Source organism: Danio rerio, chromosome 13, assembly GCF_049306965.1.
Source record: "Danio rerio strain Tuebingen ecotype United States chromosome 13, GRCz12tu, whole genome shotgun sequence".
NCBI lineage: Eukaryota > Metazoa > Chordata > Actinopteri > Cypriniformes > Danionidae > Danio > Danio rerio.
Window position 1 is genome coordinate 52897501 of NC_133188.1, and position 20341 is coordinate 52917841.

General features: G+C 33.7%; 2 protein-coding genes across 4 annotated transcripts in view; one reads left to right on the forward strand and one right to left on the reverse strand.

The window, feature by feature from the left end:
- Nucleotides 1–20341, forward strand: part of LOC100331556 (signal induced proliferation associated 1 like 2) — an 823625-nt gene that overhangs the window by 399642 nt on the left and 403642 nt on the right. The window lies entirely within an intron of this gene.
- Nucleotides 1–20341, reverse strand: part of disc1 (DISC1 scaffold protein) — a 90294-nt gene that overhangs the window by 19966 nt on the left and 49987 nt on the right. For 2 of the 3 annotated variants that reach the window (XM_073919488.1, NM_001142263.1), the window contains 3 exon segments: nt 17433–17493; nt 5165–5405; nt 2298–2342 (listed from right to left, as the gene is read on the reverse strand). In XM_073919488.1, the coding sequence (XP_073775589.1) occupies nt 2298–2342; nt 5165–5405; nt 17433–17493 (347 nt within the window). 3 annotated transcript variants of the gene reach the window in all.

The following is a 20341-nucleotide window of genomic DNA, read 5'->3' on the forward strand; positions in this document are numbered from 1 at the left end:
AACAGTCGAGTGCGAGTCAGGTAAGTGGGACAGGTCCGTGCGGTCGGCTCCGTCCCAATTCCATCAACCGTGATTCACAGTTTTCCTCCAGAGCAGCTCGACTGATTCACGTCCACTATTTCTCTCCGGAACGGCACTAATGAGGCCTGTAGTCTATTCTTAGACCTAATGAAACACCTTTTATAGACGCAAACATCACACAGAGGGCAAATTAAAGCAGTTGTGAATGAGGCTGGAGTCTCGGGAGACACATTCGAGAACAACAGCAGCAGAAAACGCTCTCTGAAATACAGTTGTACAGATTTCTAGTGGAAAAATCACAGTGGGTGCTTGTCCTTAAAGGTTAATGTGTTCACTTTACTGCATCTGAAAGGACAAGCAACTGAATGTAAAGTCATGTGCAAAAGTTTGGACGCCCTGTTGAATTTTATTGTATCAGGACGTTATAAATACTTATCAATTTTCGCAAAGAATTTTGGCAACACTTGGTCATTTTCAGGTCTAATAAATTTAAACTCAAAGCTAAAACAATTAAATAAATTCTTCTATTAACAAAGCATTAACTATGACTTTCAGCTCAATAAAATCCTAATTTATTGCTTGTTTATAGCTATTAAGGAATTTGTTAGATATACGTATTGGGTAGGATTAGAGATGTAGAATAAAATCATGCAGAATTAGTACCTAAATTAAAGTGTTATAGATTTTTTTACTCCTTTATTTAATTGCATTGCTTTATTTTACATTATTTGAATTAGAATTAAATACAAAACATAAACATAAAAAAACATGTATACATTAACATTTTTAATTCAAATAAAAATCCTAAATTAATAATCAATAAATAAATTAAAAAGGATAGATTAATTAAACATTAAATTAAAAATTATTATTTGGAAATACATATGCTGAAAATAAAACAATTAAAAATAATAAAATAAATAAATAAATGAAAAACTATTCATTGGAAATATATGCATATGCTGAAATTATGTGACAGAATATAAAATAAATATAAAACACATGCAGACATTAACATTTCAATTCAAATAAAGCTAAACGGTTTTAAAATACTAAATAATAAAAAAATAAATAAATAATGAAACAAATAAATTAATTAATAAATAAATGAATGAATGAATAAAACTATTAATTGGAAATGCATATGCTAAAATTATGTGAGAGTCTGGGACTATTGCATTTAATTATTTTACAAAAAAATTAGATATAAAAATAAAAAACATGCTGACATTAACATTTTAATTGCAAATTAAACTATGTAAAAATCCAAAATTAATAAATAAATTAATAATGTTTGATTAATTAAACATTAAATGGAAAACTATTAATTGGAAATGCATTTGCTGAAATAAAAAAAAATTAAATAAATAAATAAATAAACTGTTCATTGGAAATATAAACATATGCTGAAATTATGTAACAGACTAGGAATGCATTTCATTTAATTATTTTACTATAAAATTAAATCAATGAATAAAAATACATAAAAATAAAAACCATGCAGACATTTACATTTTTTATTCAAAAAAGCTAAAACTATTTAATATCCTAATAAATAAAAATAAATAAATAAATGAAAGAATGAAAAAAAAACTATTAATTAAAAACGCATGTGCTGAACTTATGCGATAGACTGGGACTGTATTTAATTATTGTAATAACTCTATTTAATTATTTTACTATAAAAAATCATAAAAAATAAATGTAAAAAAATAAAATAAAAATAAAAACCATGTAGATATTAACATTTTAATTATAATCAAAAATTATTTAAAAATACAAAATAATGAATGTATGAATGAAAAATATTAATTGGAAACGCATGAAATGATGGTCAGTGGCTTTTTATCACATTTAATTATTTTACTATAAAATAAAATGTAAATAAATAAAAAAATAAAAACGTTAACATTTTAAATTCAAATAAAGCTAAAACTATTTTAAAATCCTAAATAATAAACAAACAAACAAATAAATAAATGTATTAATTAATTCAAATAATAATACATTTTAAAAATCTTTAATTGGAAATGCATGTGCTGAAATTATATGTCAGACTGGGACTTTATAGCATTCACATAAATCCTACATAAATAAATCAGTAAATAAATAAATAACTTTTCATTTAAAACGCATATGCTGAAATTATGCGAGAGACTTGGAATGTAAATGAACAACTGTATTAATTTATGAATTAATAAATGAATTATTTGTTTGACAGACTGATACTGTAGTATATTAGTATGAAGAGCAGGTTGTGTATAAACCAGACTCACCTCTGGAGCCTCGTCCTCCAAACAGAAGAGAAACTCCTCCAATTTCTGCAAGAGACGAATGATGAATGATTCACTATCGCAGAAGATTAAAACAAAACAATAAAGCACATCTATTATTAAAAAGCACTCAGCGCACCGACATAACTCGTCATTACGGCTGAAAAGAAGAAAAATAAGCTAGCGTTCGGCCCATCTGTGTGCGTAATGATTGCATTCAGGAGTCGTGTGCTAGAGCAGAGAATAATTAGCAGTCGCTGGCAAAAATATTAGTTCACTAAAGCACATTACAGCTTCATTTCTCATGGATTTGGATTTTAATGACACAATATTAATTATCATCTCCTGTGGGCAATATTAAAGTGGCTGAGGTTCAGGCAAGACCACCGCCTCTTTTATTAGACTCTGTTTAAAATCACATTTAGCTTGTCAAAATGTTAGTGTTATATAGTTAAGCGCAATACATTCATGAAAAACAGAGTTGCATGCAACAATGTGGATTATTATAAAGAATACTAGTATATGTACTGTAAATGTTTATAAAGGTGCATATAATCAAGTAAATAGAAGACAAATATTTTATGTTAAATGTTATTGATAATAATATATAATACATTATAATAATTATAAAATTTTAATTAATGTTACAAAAGTTATTACAGTTGATATTAGTAAACACTGACAGAAATAATAAGAACACTAAAATATTTTTTATTATTATTAAAACTAATTTTAATAAAAAGTTTTTTTTTTATTATAAAACGTTTTTTTTTTACTTTCATATTTTATTTATTTACATTATAATGTATTTACAGTAATAGAGTAAATTTACAGTAATGAAATGTAATGTAATGTGTTTATCGTGTATGGCCATACACCCAAAGCACTTCACAATCATGAGAGTGGGGTTTCCCCACTCCACCACCAATTCAACTAAATTCAAATCATGTTTATTTATATAGCGCTTTTCACAATATGGATTGTGTCAAAGCAGCTTAACATAGTTCTAATAAAGTCCAGTTTTCAAAGGTTATTTTTCAAGTTAATATAAAAAAGTTATTAAATAATAATAAATACTATTTAAATAAAAGTAACAAAGGTATGAACTATTTTATATATATATATATATATATATATATATATATATATATATATATATATACAAATATACATACACACACACATACAAACACACATTGTTTTTGTAAAATATTATTGTAATATATAATAAAACATTTATTATTATTATTTTTGTTGTGTGTACACAGCTATAAATTATATCATTTATTATTATTATTATTACTATTATGCAGGTATTGTATTATAATATTATTACTTTTAAAGTAAGTGTGGGTGAATAAAAAAAATAATAAAAAAATATAAAAAAAATAAATAATAATAATATTAATAATATTATTATAAAACGTACTTTAGTTTAAATACTTCAAAAGTGTGGGTGTCCAATGGAATTAATGATAATAATAATAATAATAATAATAATAATAATAATAATAATAATAATAATAATAATAATAATAATAATAAAATAAATAAATAAACATTTTCTAATATTATTTAATATAATAACCTGAAACAACGACACATTTATTATTTTTGGGTTATATAAAATTTATTATATTTAATTATTTTATTCATTCCTTCATTTTCTTTTCGGCTTAGGCCCTTTATTAATCTGGGGTCGCCACAGTGGAATGAACCGCCAACTTATCCACTATATGTTTTACGCAGCGGATGCCCTTCCAGCCACAACCCATCTCTGGGCAACGTCCATACACACTCACACTCATACACTACGGACAATTAAGCCTACCCAATTCACCTGTACCGCATGTCTTTGGACTGTGGGGGAAACCGGAGCACCCAGAGGAAACCCATGCGAACGCAGGTAGAACATGCAAACTCCACACAGAAACACCAACTGACCCAGCTGAGGTTTGAACTAGTGACCTTCTTGCAGTGAAGCGACAGCACTACTTACTGTGCCACTGCGTCGCCTCAATTATATTATATTATATTATATTAAACATAAAAGGGTTTAATACTACACTCCACACCCACTACAGCAGACGCAAACACACTACAGCACACACACTACAGCAGACACACACTACAGCAGACACACACACTACAGCAGATGCACACACTACAGCAGACGCAAACACACTACAGCAGACGCAAACACACTACAGCAGACACAAACACACACCACAGCAGACGCACACACTACAGCAGACACACACTACAGCAGACGCAAACACACTACAGCAGACACAAACACACACCACAGCAGACGCACACACTACAGCAGACACACACTACAGCAGACGCAAACACACTACAGCAGACACACACACAGTACAGTAAGTGATACAAGATTAGCACAGCAGTGAGTGAGTGAAAAGCATCCGCTCACCTTCAGTCCTTCAGGATCTTCAGCACACAACAGACAACAGCAGACAAGCAACACACAGCCATGCACAAACACACAACAAAGGCCTACAGAGCTGACGGCAAAAACGAACAGCACAAACAGGAAGAGCAGGAGAAAAGAGGGAAGATTAGCAAATGAAGAGGTTTAATGGAAATGAAGGGAGCAGAAGAAGAAGGGTTACTATTGAAAAATATCTAGTAAAATATTATGCGCTGTCATCATGGCGAAGATAAAATAAATCAGAAACTAGTTATTAAAACTTTTATGTTTAGAAATGTGTTGAAGGAATACTCCACCCGTTAAACAGAAATTGGAACTAAATATACAGAGGGGGCTAATACGTTTGACTTTAACTGAATACTGCATTGCACATAATATTTCGATAATTCTGTGGTAATATATGGTGTAGAATTTTTACCTTTGTGAACTGAGAGTGCTGTAGATCAGCTTCGGGACACCAGCGTCCCCCTAAAGCAGTCAACATGGCGCAGTCCTCTTCATCTTTAGTGAACTGCAGGACATCTGAAGCAGATGCGGATCCTGAGGGAAGATCCTCCGTCTGGGAGAGGCTGAGGTTTCTCTGATCCAGGCCTTTCAGGAGGAGATGACAGGCCTCCAAATCAGCCTCCAAAACATGTTCCAGCGCTGCACTTTCACAGCTATGAAAAAACAAGACACGCTTTTACAGCTGAAATCCCAATTTCTGTTTAACAGTCACAGTAATCTTTTCAACGCATTTCTAAACAAAATAGATTTAATAACTCATTTCTAATAACTGATTTATTTTATCTTTGTCATGATGACAGTAAATGATATTGGACTAGATATTCTTCAAGACACTAGTTTTCAGCTTAAAGTGACATTTAAAGGCTTAACTATGTTAATTAGGGTAAAGTTATGCTAATTAGGCAAGCCTTTGTATAGCAGTGGCTTGTTCTGGAGACAATCCAAAACAAATATTGCTTAAGGGGGCTAATAATATAGACCTTAAAATGGATTTAAAACAATTCAATACTGCTTTTATTCTAGCTGAAATACAACAAATAAGACTTTCTCTAGAAGAAAAAATATTATCAGACGTACTGTGAAAAATTCCTGAATCTGTTCAACATCATTTGGGAAATTTCTGAAAAAGAAATTCACTGGAGGGCGAATAATATTGACTTCAACTGTACATTTACATCGGCTTTCAGGTTTTCTCATTATATGTATTCAGATTAAAACACTTTTAACCATCCTGTTGTGTTATAATTCTCTAAAACAAATCATTTGTTTACAGTATATTTAAATCATTCTTTTATTCAAGGATGCGAGAAGTGAGAATAGCCCCTTTCACACAGTGAGACCGGTAAATATATGGAAAATATCTGGAACGTATTTACCGGTAAATTCAAAAAAGCGCTGTTCACACAGGCGAGGACGTTAAGAAATTATTCCGGAAAAGAGCATTCACACATCCACTCCAAAATACCGGTAAATTCTGACATCATTAACCAGAAATGAGCTCTAAACGGCTGCGCTTGTATTTGTAAACATTTGACTACATTACAAACTCTGTGGAAGGATCAGTATTGTAAACAACTTTAATGAACACATATAGAGAAACACTTTCGCATGTCGAGATGTACATGATATGTGTGTGTGCTGGCTGCTTCACAAGCAACTGAAGGATGCAGAGCTTGAAGGTAAACCGACAACGGCTTATCATAAGTATCTTATCGATAATTATTTACACAGTGAGCATTAAGATGAACATATAAGCGTTATCTGACTAACATCCAGCAGCTAAATGTGTCTGGAACAATATTTACAGGCTTTTATTCTCACAAACAGTGCGGGCGTGAGTGCGTCTGAGTGTTCTGATTGGCTAAAGTAGACGTCTTATGTCAGCGCATTCTAGACATGGACGCGCCCTATCCGGCAATCTTCCCTCTGCATTCACACAGCGCAGCTTTCCGGCGAATCACTGCTAATGTTACAACTTCTCTTTCCGGAAAAGAGCCAGATTGTATTTACCGGTATTTTCAAAAAGGGCCTGTTCACACATACCATAATTGCTGGTAATTTTCCCGAAAGGTCTGTATGTGTGAAAGGGGCTAATAAAGATATTATTGATTTTATTTTTAAATATGTAATAAAATATTTAATTTTAAATAAATTAGATATTTTATTTGATTACTGATTGATGATACTGCACTTATTAACTATAGATTTTTTAATAATTCAAACATTTGAAGTAAGACAAACATTGTAATAGTCAGAAACGTTTTTGAAAATATTTCTTGAAAATCAAGTGACATTTAAACATCAACGCTGATGCTAAAATGCAACTTTATAATTAAGGAATAGTAATTTAGTTAAGCCAAGTCAAGATATTTTTTTTCTAATGCTGTATAAAAGCAACAGTTGTGACAAATAAAAAAACAGTACATTAAATAAATAAAAGCATAAAGCAAATTTAATTAAATTAGTCATTAGTAATGCAGGTACTGTATAGACCAGGGATCACCAAACTTGTTCCTGGAGCTCCGGTTTCCTGAAGATTTTAGCTCCAACCCTAATCAAACACACCTGAACAAGCTAATCAAGTTCTTACTAGGTATACTTGAAACACCCAGGCAGGTGTGTTGAAGCAAGTCGGAGCTAAACCCTGCAGGGCACCAGACCTCCATGAACGAGATTGGTCACCCGTGGTATAGACCAGGGGTTCTCAACTGGTTTGGCCATGGGACCCACTTTTTTACATGGTCATCAAGCCGCGACCCAAATTTTTAGGAACTATAATACAATTTTAGGAATAATTATTTACTTGTATTTATTTCTTTACATACACAAGTAGTGACAGATAAATCATAAGGAAATCACCAAGACTTACAAATAAACTATCTTTTTTTGCTGTCATTTAACAAAATGGATCAAATTACAGAGTAAAAGTGACAAATACTGTGAACAGTGGTTAGGGTAAGGAAAGGTTCAGTTACCATGAACTAAACTGTTAATAAAACATGCTGTCTAGTTTCTAAATGTCGTTTTAATTTAGAAGGTTTCGTGCTCTCTTGTGAGAGCACCTCACTAATTATGACACACTGAAGCTTTAAGTCTTTTTTTTGTAGTCAATATATGTAAATTAATACTTTACATATTCGGGGTCGTACTTGCGCTTTGACATATTTGTTGCTATAATTAAATGAAATTTCACATGTCAAACGGTACGGTTGTCATGCACGCATTCCAAAATATAAGTCAAAATAAGTTAAAAATTAAACTTTTGTTGTTTTTTTGACCACACACTTCGCGACCCACTGAAAATGTTCCCGCGACCCACCAGTTCAGAAACACTGGTATAGACTATTTCAATGTGGTGACGTCATTGGCCCATGAACATTTCTCGCTTGTTATCCCACTTATTTCATCACTCTAACAAGAGGCCATTCAAACATATCTTAATGTTAAAACCGCTATCCTAACTATTTTTATTTATCAATATTATTTTTCAATATGTGGACCTTTTTGGATTCTCGAAAGCTATAGAAATTAAAGATGTAAAACAGGAAACACGTTGGGACCATTGTTTTTGTTCACATCCCTCAAAATGGTCTAAAAAATAATAATAATAACAATAATAATAATTAGGGATGTAACGGTATCAGAATTTCCCGGTACGATAATACCTCGGTATGAATGGCACGGTACGGTATTTATTGAATAATTTACAGGAAAAACAAAACTAATGAAAAGACTCGAAAAAAAGTGGCAAAAGTGTTTATTTACCTTAGCACTGAACATATCAATGACATACAAATTCGCCATCTATCTGTAAGTTTCGAAACAGGAACTTCAATTTTTCAATTTTAATAACAAAAAACTATTAAACCATATAAAAAAATAAAGTTTCAATTTAGTATTGTTGAAAACTCATCACACTCAACATGTAATCACTCACTCACTTAGATAGAGATGGGTTTTTAAGGAAAATTATCATAGAACTATAATCTGGTAAAAGTTGGGATCTCTGGGTATTTACAATGTCCCCTGCAACAGAAAAAAAAAACTCTCATTTGGGACTGAGGTTTCTGGGACAGAGAGATATGATTTAGCCAAGGTTGACAGCAGTGGGTAACGTTGTGCATTGTCTTTCCACCACTTGAGAGGACAAGCCATGAGTGAGATAGAGGTCTCTTTGCGGTACAAGTCAATGTCTGCATCAATCTGAACAGTGTGCTGTGTTCTGCAGTCCCCATGACTGTTTTTAGTTGTATTCCCCGACTTATATTACACCACAGTCTGGCAGTGCCTGCATACTGTTTTTTTCTGTCACCTTTTCTCTTTTTTGTATCTTTTTAGAAAGAAACCGAAATGCTTCCACACATCCGATTTAAAACCCGCTTTAGGTTCGATCATTTCCAGATCTTTTTCTTCCCCGCTACTAGCAGCACACTCCATTTCCGCATTACTGGATCTGTAGTGACAACAGACCGCAAAGGATGATGGCCACGCCTAGGCTGATGGGAATTGAAGTTCCCGCTACCTCCCGTTCGCTTCATTCGCCTAAGCAAACTTTTCTCAGAAATATAGTTTTATTAAGTCATGCGCCTACGGTAATATTGAAAAAAATTACTATTGCGGTATGACGGTATTTACAATATTGTTACATGCCTAATATTAATACAAAAAAGACAAAGTATCATAGACTGTATTAGCTTCAGTTTGATGTTTAACTATAAAGCCACCTAATCCCTTTGCTGTCTCGTACAGTCCATCAATCTCTTCACATTCAGTGAGAGCGCACGAGGACGATAATTGCAGTCTTGACACTCAATGTCTCCAGAGACTGACAGCTTCTTAAAGCGATAAAAGACAACACTGTACTCCTCAGAAACTCGTCATGTTGCTCTGCTCCTCCTGCGGGCTTCATTTAGCTTCACAAACCAACAGAGATTCATTCACGTGTTTGTGTTTGATTTTATACCTCATGAAGAAAGGTGAAGCTCCAGGCTCCGGGCCTACACAGCTCTCTTTGCAACTGAATCCTGGACTTCCTGTCAAGCAGACACCAGGTGGTCAGAATGAACAACATCACCTCATCTACACTGACCACTGGTGCTCCACAGGGCTGTGTTCTCAGCCTACTCCTGTACTCCCTGTACACACACGACTGTACAGCCAAACACAGCTCCAACGTCATCGTTAAATTTGCTGATGACATAACGGTGGTGGGCCTAATCACAGATAAAGATGAGACGGCCTACTGAGAGGAGGCGCACACTCTGACGCAGTGGTGTGAGGAAAACCACCTCTCACTCAACATCAGCAAAACCAAGGAGCCGGTGATGTATTTCAGGAGAGAGAAGAGAGAACACACCCCCATCACCATCAACGGGACGCCAGTGGAGAGAGTCAGCACTTTCAAGTCTCTTGGAGGCTACATCGCTGAGGATTTGACATGGACGGCTTACACAGACACAGTGCTGAGGAAGGCACAACAATGCCTCTTCTTCCTCAGGCGTCTCAGGAGGTTTGGAATGAGCCCCCACATCCTCCGCTCGTTCTACACCTGCACTGTGGAGAGCATCCAGTCTGGCTGCATCACCACCTGGTATGGAAACAGCACCAGCAGCAATGGCAAAGGCCTACATAGGATTGTGCGAACTGCTGGAGGAGGTGAGCTTCCCTCCCTCCAGGACATCTACACCAGGCGGTGCATGAGGAAATCCAAGAGAATAATCAGCGACTCCAGCCGCCCAAGCCATAGACGTTTCTCTCTGCTACCCTCAGGCAGACGGTTCCGCAGCATCCGGTCACGCACCAGCCGACTGAAGGAAAGCTTCTTCCCTCAGACTATCAGGCTGATGAACACTAAACAAACCACACACAGACTCTTCAATACTCCTCACTGCACTCCATCAATATGTAGCATGCACTGCACTTTAACCAATCCATACCTGAAACAATACTGCCTACAACTATGGATACACCTATTCATTGTACATATCGCTGTCAACACTGCCAATTTTACATTCTCCTGTATTTTTTGTGAGTATGCTGTTGTATTTTGCACTGTCTGTATTTTGCACTGTCTGTATTTTGCCAGCACCTAGGCTTTTCACTCATCCACAGTACACGTGCTGCTGATCAAGTGTGACAATAAAAGTGATTTGATTTCATTTGATTTGAAGATCAAATTAGCTGCATTATGACTCATTCATGACTGCATTAATCTTAACATGTGTATTATTAACATATTAATAAATAAAAGTAGATGCATGTATATGTATAGGACAAAATTGCGAATTCTAATAGAGCTTCACATTCGATTGTTGCTATAATTATAGATTTCAATCAACGTTTGAATCTTAGAATACTGCGCAGATGTTGCAATCTATTAGAATTTAGTGTTAGAATGTCGCTAAAATGTAGATATTCCAATAGAATTTGATGTTAGAATATTGCTAAATTGACATATTCTAATAGAAGTCGATGTTAGAATGTTGCTAAAACTACATATTCCAATAGAATTTAATGTTTGCGTAGGATTTGATGTTAAAATGTTGCTAAATTGACAAATTCTAATAGAATTTCCCATTAGAACGTTCCTCAATCGTTGCATTCTAATAGATTCAATGTTGGAATATAGCTACATTTACATATTCTAACAGAATTTGACGTTAGATTTGATGATGTTAATGCTAACTAAATTATGAATTGGAGTAGAATTTGACATTAGAAAGCTGCTAATTTAATTTGACGTTATAATATAGCTAACATGTTGGACTTCAATCAGCTGGAGCCACGATGTTGCTAAAACACTAGAGGCCCAAACGATTTGACATCTTAGAATGTCACTAAAATACTGAATTTCAATTAAATTTGATATTTAAATATTGACAAAATGTTGAATTTGACTAGATCTTGTCCAGCTGGAATGATGCTAAATTTCACACCACACATCACTGCTGAATATAACAGAAAACAGCAAAGTATATGTCAAAATATTATCAAAGCAGGTCATTGGTGGTAATCAGATGATAGTACTGACCTATTAAAGCAATAAAAATGATTGACAGCGCCACAAAAAGAGCAACTATTATCCATCTGTGCTTTCTGATATCATACAGATGCTGAAATATGACTGACAGGTCACTCCCTCAGGAAAAGAGCTGGTGGCTGTCTGAATTCAGTCAATTAGCTCAATGTCTGCATGTTCACAAACACAGAGGAATCCCCTGATGGAGAGAGCTGGCAGGGATGCTCTATGCTAAAAAAAAGAGACAGATAACCTTATTTTACCCCTCAAAGCCCACAGCTGTCGCTTTCTAATGGCCTGTAGTGAGAGACGCCAGTGCATGTTGTACTAGAATACTGCTCAGATGTTGCATACCAACAGAATTTGATGTTAAAATGTGTGTAAATGTGTCGGCACAATAGTCTAGTGGTTAGCGCGCTGACATTCGGTGCAGTGGCACATCGAGGCGTCCTGAGTTTGAATCCCGGCTCAAGGATATTTCCCTACCCTACTCCCTCTCTCTTTCCAACTTTGCTTCCTGTCTTAATACTGTCCCATCTAATTTAAAAAGGCCAAAAATGTATCTTTAAAAAAAATGCGTGTAGATGTACATATTCCAATACAATTTGATATTAATTTCTTTAGAAGAGTAATTAGTTATAGTTACTTCCCACAAATAGTAACTAGTCACATAATTAGTGATTAATTACCAAGGAAAGTATTCATTCATTCACTTTCTTTTCGGCTTAGTCCCTTTAATAATCTGGGGTCGCCACAGCAGAATAAACCGCCAACTTATCCAGCATATGTTTTACACAGCGGATGCCCTTCCAGCTGCAACCCATCTCTGGGAAACACTCGTACACTCTCATTCACACTCATACATACGGACAATTTAGTCTACCCAATTCACCTGTACCGCATGTCTATGGACTAGTGCTCCACATAGAAATCCCAACTGACCCAGCCGAGGCTCGAACCAGCGACCTTCTTGCTGTAAGGCGACAGCACTGCCTACTGCACCACCGCAAATCATGGCAAAGATAGCATAATTCTTAGGAATTAATTAAAACTATAATCTGTTAAAAAAATCTCTCTTTAACAGCACTAACAGAAAAAAAAAATCACAAAAGTGCATATAATTTACTATCTCCTCATTTATTTCCACTATATCAACATTCAGCAAAACATCCCCACAGAAATCTATACATGGTGAGCTACTAAAGAAACTGATAACAGCGGAAAAAGCCATCCATATAAAGGTAAGTGGTCAGCTGGAAAGTGCGAAAAGGAACGGCATTGACAAAACGCCCCATAGCGTTCATTTTGAAGACGAAATGCAGCCATTTGTACCTCAGGCTACATAATCCATGATCTCCAGAAATGTATATCGGGGTACGTTTTCAGAATGAGCCTATGTTGAAAATATCTAGTCAAATATTATGAGCGGTCATCATGGCAAAGATAGCAGTTATTAGAAATTAATTAAAACTATGATCTGTACAAAAACAAATCTCTCTTTAACAGCACTAACAGAAAAAAAATCACAAAAGTGCATATAATTGACTATCTCCTCCTTTATTTCCACTATATCAACATTCAGCAAAACATCCCCACAGAAATACCCACAAAAATGAGCAAAAAAAGGGTATTTTTCATTATTTTGGCAGAGCTACGCCTCTAATATTCCTATTTGTACTATTAGTGGAGAATTGAAGCGAGAGAGTTTGAGAGCTCCATTTATTTACAATAACTTGCCTAATTAACATAACTAGCCACATTACCCTAATTAACCTAGTTAAGCCTTTAAATGTCACTTTAAGCTGAATGCTAGTACCTTGAAAAATATCAAACCCAGGCTCATTCTGAAAACGTACCACTGTATATATATCTAGAGAGCGCCAAATACGTCCCAGTAGTTTTTTTTTTTTTTTTTTGCAGATTTTGTTTTCGCCAGAGGCCACTGTGTACGCCTTCTCAGAGCTCAAAATTCTCTCCCAAGTGCCATTAATGCCTGCTGTTCTCACGTAAATCCACCAGAGGCTGCTGTCGACTGACTGATTGACCGATCGACTGACCCACTCATCCCCTTCCCTAAACCCAACCGATAGTGTTTTCAAAAGCACAGATTGACCAGCGCCCACCCCCTTCCCTAAACCCAACCAACCGCCTGATTTTTACCACATTTTCAGATTTTACCACATTCTCACCCTGTTTTTTACTCGTTGATTTACATTTTTTTTCTATTGTTTTTGTCTTACCCGCTTTCTGAAATCGTTCTATCAACGGACTCAAACCCCATCATCATGATCAACTTCGCTCTGTGTCCCAAGTTCGCCGAAGTGCATGGCGAGCTGCTAAACAAACTGATAACAGCGGAAAAAGCGTCCATATAAAGGTAAGTGGTCAGCTGGAAAGTGCGAACAGAACAGCATTGACAAAACGCCCCATAGCGTTCATTTTGAAGAAGAAATGCAGCCATATGTACCTCAGGCTACATCATTTATGATCTCCAGAAATGTATATAGGGGTACATTTTCAGAATGAGCCTATGTTGAAAATATCTAGTCAAATATTATCAGTGGTCATCATGGCAAAGATAGCATAGTTAGTAGAAATTAAAATTCTAATTTGTTAAAAAATTTCTCTTCAACAGCACTAACAAAAAGATTCACAAAAGTGCATATAATTGACTATCTCCTCATATATTTCCACTACATCAACATTCAGCAAAACATCCCCACAAAAATGAGCAAAAAAAGGGATATTTTCATTATTTTGGCAGAGCTACGCCTCTAATATTCCCATTTGTACCATTGGTGGAGAACTGAAGCGAGGGAGTTTGAGAGCTCCATTTATTTCAGCGCGGTGAACAAAAGAAATCTGACCGCCGGCTAATGCCTGCCTGCTTTTCAGAGCCATCGCCGGGCAGGTTTCCATGGTGAGTAACAAGAACAATCACAAAGCGGCTGAAATATATAAAAAAAGCAGAGATATTCCTGGTCTTCAGCTCGTATACAGTAATCAGCTTGGCAACAGACTGCATTTCTGGCTGGCATCAGAGCATGTGCTATTGCAAAGAGCGGACGCTAAACCATATGCCATGCTTCCCTCCAGATGGCTGCCCATAGTGTTTTATTGAAATGTAATGAATGCTACATTTCTATGCTCGAGTACATCAACTAATAACTCATTCAATTATACCCAATTTGTGTCGGATTTCAGTGAAGGGAGATGCTAAACAAAACAAGATGGTTTTTGTGGAGGTCTGCAGCTGGATTTCCCTCTTTCTTTCTTTTCTTTCTTTCTTTTTTTAAAGAGTGAAGGGGAGAGTCTGGCACCTGTTTAACCTTTCGTTTGCATTATTATGCATGAAATTTATAGCTTCTGGTCTCGCAGTCAATAACACAAGGTCGAAGATAATGGCAGGAGTGTTGCCGTTTTCACTTTAATTAAAACAGTGGTTTAGCTTCAGGTCCCGTGTTTTATACTTGATTTTAATTGATGATGACACAAACTGTTTACTGTGTCAAATTAAATACTGATATTAATGATATTGATTTATTAAGATATTGATAGACTATAAGTCTGTCAGACAACGTGCAAAATTATGTTATATCCAACAGTCCCTCCAGGATTTTGCTAATCTTATGGTTCTTAAAATTAATTGTACAAGATTTTTGTGAATTTTCACAGCAAAACACAAGAATTGAAGCAAATAATGCCAAAGGTTTCAAGAAAAGTTGTAGTTTATTATTAATACTATTATTAATATTATAACTATTATTATTATGTTTTTAAAAGCGACACAGTGGCACAGGGGGTAGCGAATGAATGAATTATATTATATTATATTATATTATATTATATTATATTATATTATATTATACTATGATATATTATATTATATTATATTATTAAATAAAAGGAGGCACAAAATCTGTCATTTTAGGCCACAAATATGTTAAAAAACAAATTGTGTATGATAAATTAAAATCTATCTTGTTACAATAACGACAGTTATTAAACACAATACATTTATTTATTGACATAATATTGCAGTATATATTAAATATAATTTATTTCAAATAATTGTAATATTAATAATAATAATAATAATAATAATATTAAATATAATAATAACAGTAATAGAAATAATAATAATAGTAGTAGTAATAATAATAATCTTCTCATTATTATTATTATTATTATTATTATTATTATAAGTTATAACAAAATCTGTCAGTCTAGGCCACAAATGTGTAAAATGTGTGTCCCATTAAAATCCTATACATTATATTATATTATATAATTAAAACAACATTAAATCCAATCAATTCTAATCTATTTATCTTGTTACAATAACTACAGTTACTAAATACAATAACTTTATTATAATTAATATTTTATTATAGTTCATTTATTTTATTAAAATATCAGCCTTTATTTTAAATAATAATAATATTAATAAAAATTGTCACAAAATCAGTTGTCTGCAAAATCCAAGAGGCATTATATATTTGAATAAAAAAATGAAATCCATTAAATTCAAATCTATTTATCTTGTTACAATAACTAATTGTTATTTTCATTTACAAACATAATATGGCAGCATATATTAAGAGTATCTGGATTTATTTGAAACAATAGAAATAATAATAGTTTTATCATCGTTATAATAATAATAATAATTATTATTATTATTATTATTATTAATAATAATAATAATAATAATAAACAATAAACAATAATTACATTAACAAATACATGCATTATTTTCCCCAGATATTAAAACTAGTATTAATAATTCCAATAAATCCAGATATTTTTCCAAAAATTAAATACAAAGAAGTGCAATAAATCTATTTACAAAAACAAAACTAAGCCAAAAGCAAAAACCATTATGTTATTGCTGCCATATATTATTATTATATAAAATAAATAATATTAAACATATATTAATTCATTTATGTTTCTTCGAGTTCTTTATTTATCAGGGGTCACCACAGTGGAATGAACCACCAACTATATGTTTTACCAGTGAATGCAACCCAATACAGGGAAACACCCATACACACACACTCATACAGTGCAGCCAATTTACATAATTCAATTCCCCTATAGAGCATGTGTTTGGACTGTGAGGGAAACCCGAGCACCCGGAAGAAACCCACGTCAACATGGGGATAACATGCAAACTCCACACAGAAATGCCAACTGACCCAGCTGGGACTCAAACTTCTTGTTGTGAGGCAACATCGCTAACCACTGAGCCACTGGACCACATATAAATATATTACTATTATTATTATAATTATTATTATTATTATCATGCCCTTATTTCCATCAGTTCCAAAACTAAATGTGCTCGTCCAGAATAAGCTGCAAGTGCTCTAAAAATGATTCAAGAGCAGAAAACAAACCCACTTTGCAAAGGGAGTTTCCTGAACCACATTATTTCCGTCTCATTTCTCCTTCATTTGGAGCTTTAAACTCATCAGAAACAGACCTGAATGATTTAATACACTGAAACATCAAGAGACAGAGCTGAGATAAGACCAGACAGTCTGAACTGCTGAAATAATAAGGAAAAATGACCCGAGAGCCGAGACGAGGAGCTGTTTGTGTGTGTGTGTGTGTGTGTGTGTGTGTGTGTGAAAGAGAGATGAGAAATGTCCATTACCTGTGAAGTTTGTCCTCCAGAAGCTCAATGTACTTCACAGTGTTTTCCTTCAAACTGCGCTCTGTTGAGGAGAGAAGAGAAAAACTATAATAATGTACATCAGGGAGAGTGTAGACATGTCATACATATTCATGTCCAGTCCAGACAGTGCTGTTCTCCTGGGTGAAAATCACAAAAACATGTGCAGGTCACATCTCAATAACAATTAAGACTTTTCCATCCTGCATTCTCTATTTTCTCCAATACTTTGCATGTGATTAAGTGAATAAATATAAATACTAGTAGTTGTGTTATACATACATACATACATATATATAAGTGTGTGTGTGTGTGTGTGTGTGTGTGTGTGTGTGTGTGTGTGTGTGTGTGTGTGTGTGTGTGTGTGTGTGTGTGTGTGTGTGTGTGTGTGTGTGTTTGTGTGTGTGTGTGTGTGTGTGTGCGTGCGTGTGTGTATGTATATTATTTTTTCCCCAATTTCTGTGTAACGGAGAGAAGATTTTTTTAAGGATTTTTTAAAGACACTTCTATGCAGCCTAAAGTGACATTTAAAAACTTAACAATGTTAATTACGTCGGGGCACTGGGGAAGGGGTTAACTAGGTTAATTAGGTTAACTAGGCAGGTTAGGTTAATTAGGCAAGTTATTCTATAACGATGGTTTGTTCTGTAGACTATTGAGAAAAAAATTTGCCTAAAGGGACTAATAATTTTGTCTTTAGAATGGTGTTTAAAAAATTAAAAACTGCTTTTATTCTAGCCGAAATAAAACAAATAAGACTTTCTCCAGAAGAAAAAACATTATCAGACATGAATATTTTATGTTAAACATCATTTGGGAAAAAAATTTAAATAAAAATTATATATATATATATATATATATATATATATATATATATATATATATATATATTTATATATATATATATATATATATATATATATATATATATATATATATATATATATATATATATATATATATATATATATATATATTAGGGATGTGCGGAGCAGCCGGTATTTGTATTTGTATTTGTTGAGAGGGGAAAAGTATTTGTATTTGTATTCGAGTAAAATTCAAAATGGCGCAAAATATATATTTTTTCTATTACACTTCTAATTTACGTTATAGTGAAAGTATTGTTTAATTATACCCATTATATAAATTATAGACATGCAATATTGGCTGTTGTTTTTGAACATGTGATAAGAAATGTCATTGAAAAGAAAATAACATAGAAGCCATTATCTCATCCATGGTTAAACCTACAACTAATAAAATACCATAGTGAATATTATGAACCCCACCACCACCGTTCTTGTTGAAGGACACTGAATAGACAGAATAAAAACAAATAATACTTCAAAAAACTGTTCTTCTTCTGAAAGAACTTCTTTCCAATGCACAGAATTCCAAAAACTAAAATTAACTAAATAAATCTAAATAAAACCCTGCCTGGGGGATCTGGCAGAACAAAAGTATTCTATATAATACTAAAAGATACAGCCCTGCTATTGTCATCTGCCAGCCACAAAAAAAGACACAAAGTTTGTTTGTTTGTTTATTTAGAGATATCTGCAAATATTTTTCAATGGAGGAATATGACTAGTCAGTCATATAATATTTGCAGATATTTCCAATCTGAATTATAATTATGACAAGTCAACATATAATTAGAGATATCTCTAAATATATTTATGGATAGTCTGAACAAGGTTTAAATGCTAAAACGGCTTGCCATACGCACAGTGGCACAGTGGAGATTTCTCTAGTTATATCCTTTCAGTTGTTTGTTAGCAGTGACATGCAGTCAAATATTTCGCCAAACAGTCCTTAGGGATGCGGTGACACGCAGTCAGATATTTTACCGGACAGATCCGCCACTTTTGGCGCGCATAAACAATCATAAAGCTCTCGTGCTGCAGGAATGAGGAGGTCTGCTGAAGGTGCAGCTGTCATGCTGTGAGGGGTTTGCGTCTTTAATAAACTACGGCAGTTTGCGATCACTGAACAGTAAGAATGATTAATAAATCCATATGAAACAGTCCCTTAAAAGTCACGTCTCGCTTTCAGTTTCGGGCTTTGGCGCGTTTTGCACTGAGCGTGTCTCTCTCTCTCTCTCTCTCTCTCTCTCACTCACTCACTCACTCACGCGGGCATGCACTGTGGTCTCATGAGGAAACGCTGCTTTTTGATATAGTGTTTTTCTTGCTCCCGAATACAAACAATTTTTCAAGTATTTGTTCGAATCAAGTATTCGTAAAAACACACTATTCGTGCCTTTCCGAATACCGTATTCGGGTTCGGCTCCACCCTTAATATATATATATATATATATATATATATATATATATATATATATATATTTATTTATTTATAAATGTATATATATATCAAAGCCAGGGCATTACTCTGCCTTTCAGCATGAGCCCTCCAAGTTTAGCGTGTTTCCTCATTAAACGCAATTAAAGCGTATGCTTCGCGTTGTTGTGCCAGAATCCTTGTAAAAAATTTATTGAATATATAAATATATATATATATATATATATTTATTTATTAGTGCTGTCAATCGATTAAAAAAATGAACTAATCACACCTTTTTAAAAAAATGTATCGCGATTAATCACATATTTAACTTGCTTAACATTTTTATTACCAACTTAAATATGACAACTAACTGAGATATAGTACATTTAGTTATTTAAAAAAATTTTATTATTATAAATTATACATTTACACTATATTTTTATACTATTAACCATTTAACACTATGCGTTTAACACTATATAAATAAAACTTTTTAACTCATCACTATACATTACATTTTAGCATACATGAAATTGTGTTTCTCATTATTTACATTATTTTGCCATTCATTACTATTGATTTCAGTAATATATAAGTGATGC